This window comes from Phoenix dactylifera, unplaced genomic scaffold (genome assembly GCF_009389715.1).
Source record: "Phoenix dactylifera cultivar Barhee BC4 unplaced genomic scaffold, palm_55x_up_171113_PBpolish2nd_filt_p 000133F, whole genome shotgun sequence".
In the NCBI taxonomy this organism is placed as follows: Eukaryota; Viridiplantae; Streptophyta; class Magnoliopsida; order Arecales; family Arecaceae; genus Phoenix; species Phoenix dactylifera.
Window position 1 is genome coordinate 57,750 of NW_024067693.1, and position 8,176 is coordinate 65,925.

At 43.8% G+C, this 8,176-nt stretch overlaps 1 protein-coding gene and 1 long non-coding RNA gene across 2 annotated transcripts; both read right to left on the reverse strand.

Annotated features, from left to right (window-relative positions):
* Positions 1-394: 394 nt before the first annotated feature.
* On the reverse strand, positions 395-3,533 carry LOC120104870 (inorganic phosphate transporter 1-4-like). Its single transcript, XM_039116756.1, has 2 exons — positions 3,248-3,533; positions 395-2,392 (listed from the first exon to the last, which is right to left on the reverse strand). The coding sequence occupies exon 2, from the start codon at positions 2,311-2,313 to the stop codon at positions 691-693; it is 1,623 nt and encodes a 540-aa protein (XP_038972684.1). The 5' UTR covers positions 2,314-2,392; positions 3,248-3,533; the 3' UTR covers positions 395-690.
* Positions 3,534-7,219: 3,686 nt separating this feature from the next.
* Positions 7,220-8,170, reverse strand: LOC120104871. Its single transcript, XR_005507225.1, has 2 exons — positions 7,957-8,170; positions 7,220-7,858 (listed from the first exon to the last, which is right to left on the reverse strand). It is a non-coding gene; the product is annotated as an uncharacterized LOC120104871 (long non-coding RNA).
* Between the last annotated feature and the right edge of the window lie 6 nt (positions 8,171-8,176).

Genomic DNA, 8,176 nt, shown 5'->3' on the forward strand with positions numbered 1-8,176 from the left:
CGACCTTGAAAGAGGTAACAAGATACAAACAAGTTTAATAGTAGTTCCTGGTACCATGTTTCACCCATACAAAGATTTCTCAAAAGCAGGGGCCGGTAGCAGGACATTAATATGTTGAATTCCTTGGTTGCAATATGCAAGTGTCCAACTTCCACAGCAAAATAGACAGGCGAAAAGATGCAAACAAGTGAAATAAATATGAGTGCTAGCTCCTGGTGCAATTTTTCACCTACACCACACTCGAGTTCTCAGAAGCAGGGGCCAGAAGCATGTAGAACACCTTTCTTGCAGTATATGGATCCAACTTCCACAGCAAAACGGATAATTAGACAACAATTGCAACAAAAGAACTCCTCATGCACCACAGTTTATCTAGTAACCAACCACTAACAGGTTAATACTAAAAAGAAGAACTTTAGTATTAGGCCAGGTTGTTTGCTGGAGCAACAAAAGAGATTACAGGTGCCTTTTAACAAACATCCCACACAATACTTGTGATGATGCTCTTAAACATTCGTCAGTTCTACAAGCTCTCCGATGACCAAGAAAGACAGTCCGCAACAAAGTTTTTGACGCCCTGAAACTAGATTAGGATCTATCTTGATAGGATCCATGAGAGCTAAAATTCCATAGCACAAGGAAGCAGAAGAAGGAAAACAAACAGAATGCAGCAGCAGCGGCAGCAGCCAACTAGACCTCAGGGGCAGTCCTATAGTAACCGACAGGGACATCAGATTCTGCTGTTGGGCCCTCGTCCTCGTTCTCCCGAGACATCTCCTCCAGAGACTTGCCCTTCGACTCGGGCACCAGGAAGGTAAAGAAGAACCCCAAGAGGTTGCAGGCGGCGAGCAAGAAGAGGGAGTTCCTGACACCAATGCCGGGATGGTACCCATGGTCGGTTTTGGCCGGGTCCTTGTTCTGGGCCAAGTACAGAAACCCAAACGAGCCGACGATCGCACCAAGCTTCCCCGACGCTGCTGAGATCCCATGGCACGTCGACCTCAGCCTGGCCGGAAAAATTTCTGCAGGCACGATGAAGGTGGTGCTGTTGGGACCAAAGTTGGCGAAGAAGAAGGTGAACGCATACATGACGATGAAGCCGATGTGGTTGCCCGGCGTGGTCCAGTGGTCGTAGGGGATGGCGAGGCCGAGCATGAACACCGTCATCATGAAGAACCCGATCGCCTGGATCGTGAACCGGCCGATGATGTCGATGAGGGCCACGGTGAACCAGTACCCCGGGACGGTGCCGCAGAGTGCGATCAGAGTCTGGGCCCTGGCGATCCTGAACACTTCTTCGAGAGCGTTCATGGTGGCGGCCTTGGGGATCCATCCGATGGCGCTGAAGATGTCTTTCTGGAAGAGGTTCTGGCTGTAGAAGGCGATGTCGAGGAGGAACCAGGTGGTGGTGGTGCCGAGGAGGTGGAGGCCGTGGCGAGCCAGGAATTTCTTCGAGAAGAGGCCAAAGGCGTTCGCCTGTTTGCCGGTCATCTGCTCCACCTTGGCCTGGTCCTCCTCGAGCTCGACCTGGAGGACTTTGGACATGTCGGCAGCTGCCTGCTTGGCGTTCTTGGCGACGAGAGCAGTGTAGCGGGCAGTCTCGGGCATCTTCATCCGCCAGTAGTAGGTGAGCGCCGCCGGGATGGCGCCAAACATGAGAATTATGCGCCAGACGAAATCGGCCTCGGGGACGGTCGAGGCTACGGGGTCGACGGCGTAGGTGGGGGCAGGGAAGTAGTTCTTGAAGGCGGCTGAGACGGTGATGGCGATCATGCCACCGGCGAGGATGCCGATGCCCTGCATGGCGAAGACGGCCGCGATGAAGGCACCACGGGTCTTCTTGCTGGCGTACTCGGACATGATGGTGGCGGAGAGGGGGTAGTCGCCGCCGATGCCGAAGCCGAGCCAGAAGCGGAAGAAGCAGAGGGTGGCCATGACAGACCTAGGAGTGTGGCCGAAGGAGAGGCCGGACGCGACCGAGCAGAGGACCATGAGCATGAGGGTCATGCCGTAGACGCGCTTCCGGCCCATCTTGTCGCCGAGCCAGCCGAAGAAGAGCTGGCCTGAGAGGGTGCCGCAGAAGGCGACGCCGTTGACAGCAGCGGAGACGTTGGGGGGGAGGGATCCGGGGGTCGGGGAGCCGTCGACGTGGTAGTAGATGCGGCCGAGGAGCTTGGTGACGAGGGAGATGCAGAAGAGGTCGTAGGCGTCGGTGAAGAAGCCCATGCCGGCGATCACGATGGCCGTGAAGTGGTACCATTGCGTCTTGGCCACATCCAAAGCGTTCAGCACCTGGAGCTGCTCCCCTGCCATGACGGGCGGCTTCCCTTCTTCCTCCCTCCTCTCCTCTCCTCTCCCTTCTTTAGACTTGTTTTAGATTAGAAGAAGAACCCTAAAACACAAAGGAGATCTTTTTATTTATATCTCAATCTCTTTTATTTATAGAAAGATAGAGAGAGAGGAGCAGTTTGAGATAAAGATCGTTCCGGCATTGCCGCCACTAGAGACGCCTATCTTTTGGCTGATATGAAGCCATAAAAATCCAATATTGGATTCAAAGTCTTATCGTTTTCCAGAGGATGAAGAGTTCGTTAAAACAAAAAAGAACAGGAAACGTTAGACAGAGATTCCGTAAAGAGATACGAATACGAAAAACCCACCACAAACAAATCGATCATAAATTCAACAAATACGGTAACAGAGGCACATCTGTTTTTATTTAATAAATCAGCAAGAAACGGCATTAGAATTAGAAGAGGAAAAGGAAAAATAGGGCATATAATTTGAGAAAGCCGAACTCCACGATTTCAGGAACGATATCAAGAACCAAGAATCCAACCCTAGAAACTTGTCTATTATATCCATGGAAAAAGAGACCAAAAAAAAAAAAATCAGCGGAAAAATATAACAATAACCGATGCATTCAGCAATACAAATAACAATTACCGACAAAGAGATTTAAATAAATAATACCGAAAGAGAAAGATGATGCGCGCATTCAAACGTCAAAGAAGGAACAAACCAATTCTTATTTTGCAATCCAAGAAGCATCGAAATCCTCGATCTCCATCCAAAAGATTTCTCATTGCTCTCCAGAAGATAACGAAACAAGCAAAAACAAAACCACAAACGGATCGCAGGCGTTCAATCGATCACGAGTCTGGATTTACGACGAGAAAGAAAACCCAAACAAAGAAGATCAAAACATAACGCAGAGCGAGAAACAGGAAGATATCTCGGTCCATACCTCTTCTCTGCCGATCGAACGAGAGCGCAGCGGCCGAGGGGACGATTGGGTGGAGGTAGAGGAGGCGAGGGTGGGGCGATGGGAAGCCCAGGTAGGGATCGAGGAGGATATAAATAGCGGCGCGGGAGCGTCGGGCGGTGAGAAGAGGATCTCCCAGTGGAATATTCTCTCCGATTTCATGATCCACGGGGGCCCATGGATCCCCTCCCTCCAAGGCCCTCCCTCAACAGCTAGGCTCCAGCTTTCTCGCAGGCTTATTTTTGCTCCTCCAACAATTTCTTACACCGGAAATTAGTTTCCCACCCTCCCAAAATATTTTGGTCTCAAGAATATATCCGGTTAAATGTCGGCATAACGCTGGGCCGGTTAGTATAAAACTGGTCATCAGGGACTAAAAATTATTCCTGGCTAAAGTTCACTGTTTCGATGCATATCGCTCTATATACCATATTGGTATCGACCTGATCCTCTATAAGATATATTGATATTATATTAGCATGGTACCAATACAATTTAATATCAAAATTATAGATCTTGGTAATGACTTTTTGTATTTAGCATGATAATATTTTTCTCTTAGTTTCTTTCATGGGAGAAATTCTCTCTAGAAATTTCATAAAAATAGTATCACAAATGAAGATGAAATGAAACTCTTGATTTATTATCCAAAACCTAGAGCTGCTTGCATGTATGCAGACAAAGATCTCCTATGCCTCTAAACTCTGCATTTAACCTGTGGTACATGTTGCAAGTGTGACCGACCGCCTTCGTCTACTTATACGTGTATATTCTATAAAATCTATTTATTGAGATATGGCATGCAAGAGATGATATATATATATATGAGATTTAGGTAGTCATAAATGCAGCCATTTTTGAAGGGCGCTAGCGAGCCATCTTACTAGTTTGAACATGATCTAAAAGTCTATCATGCATCTCACCTAGACTGAGTGAAAAACTTTGCTATGGATATGACCTGCAACTTTATGTCATATTTATGACAACATGGAAGGCAACAACCAAGGGAAGTCATAGAAGTGCCAATTTTTTTAAAAAAGGGGTCAAAATAGAGCTAAATTAGATTATAATGGCCTCCTATTGATTTCTCTCATGTTTTTAAAATTAATTTACACGTTTAACAATTTCAAAGCATGCTGTTAAAAGAATAGACAAACATGAAATAATGCACGCTTTGAAATTTTAGTTCAGCAGCAAAATAGATAATTCCTGGTAGGTCACTGGTATCTTTTAGTTAGATGTACCAAGAACCCATCTAAAATATGACCGACCTAGCTTCCTAGAGTCCAAGCATGCAGCCCTATTATTTTAAAAGTTTCTAAGACTCAATGGAGAACCTACGGCCATGAACGCAGGTATACACAAGTTCATTAGTTTCTGGTGATCCATGATCCATCTAATCAATAATTGAAAATTCAGCAATCAAGTTCCTCCTTCAATGCCAAACAAGTAATTCTTTTTGCATTATAGTATTTTATATAATAACATAATTACTAAAATTAAAACATACCTAATTTGTTATAATTTAGAATATATTTGGTTGGAGGGAGTTGGGTGTGACAGTCGTTTGGTCGAATAAAGTTCAATTTTAATTTTGATTCTGATTCTAAAAAGAAATAAAAATATTCCAATTCTCTAAAATTTAATTTTATCTATTTTCCGGTACTCAAATTCTATTTCGATTCCGAATCTGATTTCACCTATAATTATTCGATTCCAATTCTAATTTCGATCGCAAACCAACCACACTTTCATTATATATTTTTGGTTTTTTTAAAAAAATATTTTATGTTTTATTTGTTTTTGCTTTAAAATAACTTGTAACTAGACTCCTGCTTGTGGCAAGCACATGAACAAAGGAAAAGCAGAGAGGTGAGAAAGTCTTTCTCTGGGGCTGGAGCCTGGAGGAGCTACTGGTCCTTCTTTAATTCCCGGCCCTAGAATGTGCATGGAAGTAGTGATTGCACCATAACGCCACGTTAATAAATCGGCACTTTGAAGCGGGGGGAAGGGTTCGGTGAGCCTTTCAACGCTAGAATGCGCAGGTCATCATTAATTAGCACTCCCTGACGAGGGCTTCTCTCCACGCTTTGGACTCCGCCCAATTTAAGTAACCACGATATTCTCCTGCCCACCAAGTGTTCGGGAGTAGGTGATTTCTTTTGCAACGAATCCAAGTCACAGAAAATAACAATGGTAATTGCGTTCCAAACTTTTCTTCTTGTGAAACAATGATTGTGAAAAGATGGTCAATGTAGTGATGGGGTCGATGGCTGGACTAAGGTAGGAAAAGGCAGTGGCGGAGATGATGATGATGATGGTGGCAGAGGTATCAATGAAGCAGCGGCAGTATTGCGCTAGAATGATGTTGATAGTAGTAGTGATGGAGGCGGAGGCGGCGATGATGACAGCAACAATATGATAACAATTAAAATTGTGGTAGCAATAATATTAGAATATATATATATTATTATTGTTATTATTTTTGGTTTTTACTAGAATATTTGTTTGGATAAAAATTAAGAAATAAAAACAAGGGCAAGCATGCCCAGAGCCAAGGATTTGAGAGGGTGCCATAAAGGAAAGGTTGTTTTGTAGACTTCTATAAATAGTATGGGATAATCTTTGCGACCACAATTAATCTCCAAAAAGATGCGATTGGATCTTGGTTGCTGCGACATGGAATCATAAAATTGACTTGAACTATCAGATTGTACATTGGAATTGAAATCAAAACATTTTTGCAGATAGGAATACAAGATTGCCACGTATTGCACCTGCTTTTGCATACAAATGATACGTGCCTACGTGCCATGCGAAACATTTTAGTATTGGCTTCATCAGCAGTTGTTTCACTTCCTCCTGAAAAACCTAGCCGATGTTTTTCACTTCATCAGCAGTTGTCATCCAGACAGAAGTATCCGAGCTTTTCAACTGAGGTAAAGTTATGGAGAAAAGAGAGGGAACCCAGGGAGAATCCACCCAAAATAAAGCACACAAGACTAAGGGTCATACGGGCAAAGTCGAGCTGCATAATTTGGACTCGGTGGTTGGGATGGCAGAAAAATATAAAAGGTCTAAAAGATCACTGAGGGCATTTCCTTCTCCTTTCTCCCTTCTAGACGTGGGATTTTGTGTGCTGGTAAAAATCTTGTCTGAAAACAAATCTTTGGATACGGAGGTAGACCTTCCGTGCCACCAACTTCCTAAATCAGTGGTGTCATTGTTCCCTAAAAAGGACAAAAGGAAGGCGTGGATTGTTTACTTACAGACCTTCTGCGAAAGCGAGACGACGTAAAGGTCAAAGATATTCGAATATTAGTGGAAGATTTGACTTGGGAGGTTCTCACAGCGGTTTGCCGCATGGTAAGCGAGGAGGCCCAAGTCTTTTTTGGCGTGAGAAACGATAAGGACTAACTAGAGTTCATCGTCTGGATGCCCTGAATCTTGTAAGGGTGTCACACTAGCACAAATCTTATACTGATGTCATACTAGCACTATATCGGTATAATATAATACAAATTTTTTGACATATTGAATGAAAAAAAATTTTGGCATACCGAACGTCGATACACCATCCATACTAGATTCCGATAGCGAACCAATATGGTACTCTCCATACTGTCCAATTCGACCTGGTACGAACATATCTTAAACCCAACCGATATGCTACAATCATTCCTTGCCATGCCAGCCACAAAGTCTTGTAGCTTTTTTTTTTTTCTTTATTGGGTACAGTATCACGCAGCAAAACTGAGCAATACAGATGCCGTCCAGTTCGAATGCAGCTACGCATCATAAGGGATTTATTCAAGTAGCTAATTTGAAATGCTTGAACTTCAAGGAGAGCAAACGATTAGTTTTACGTTATCCAGTGCTCTACTTATACCAGTCAGATGTTTTAGTTTGAACTGTCGGGGAATTCAAAAATCACAACCAGAGACAGCAAGCTGCTAGACTGTGAATTTGCTATTATGCTAAAGCCTCTAATGTTAAACTAAACACCCATCCTAAGCCGTGCTAAATTACCTAGAACATTCACCTGTAAAACAGATTCTGCCAACAAGGGGAAACTATCCTGCTGGCGGTCAGGTCTCTATCTTTCCAGAATGATTAGCCAGACTAATCACTAGCCTGGTCAAAGTCGGAACCTGATAAAAATCATAGTTTCTCGCGAAGCAATTTTTGCACTCCTGTAAATCTTAATGCCCACCAGGTTTGTTAATGTCATTGGAAATGTTTCTATCGGCTTTATTCACTATTCCAATCCGCGAGTCGCAGCTGGATTTCTGTTTGCCCACCAACCTTCAAGTCGGATCCACATCGAACCAAAGCAAATCAGTCCTGATTTCTGAGGGCCAGTACCTGGATACCTGCATGCCATGTCCCACGAAAATTGAAAGTTGAATACTTGATGGATCTCATCTGCCATGTAGTTCTCCCACCGCCCCACCCGATCTCCGGTAGACCACTGTGAACCAGCATGACTGGAAAAAACAGCATGCCAACATAGGAGCAGGATGCAACCATCGCTATATACTCAATGCCCAGAGTAACAAGGGACCTCGAAGCAATATGTAATCTACATTAAGTCTACAGAACAATATCAGTTATTACATGATTCAAATCTCTTGAAATTAATTCCGAATTTCTTCAACAGACTTGGAATTCAGAAGAATGAGAAAACTCACAGGATAAGACATCTCTTAAGAGCGAAACTGATGATGCAATTAACACAAGCAAATCCATGACTAATGTACGCAGAGATCAAGGCGTGTTGCATGCCGGCTATCCTGTTTCAAGAACAAAACTCAGCAACATTGGTGGAATTTTGGGCTCGGACATCCTTGAAAGAGCCATTGCAGCTTTTTTTTGACAGTAGATTTGCATCATCCACACCACGATCCACAT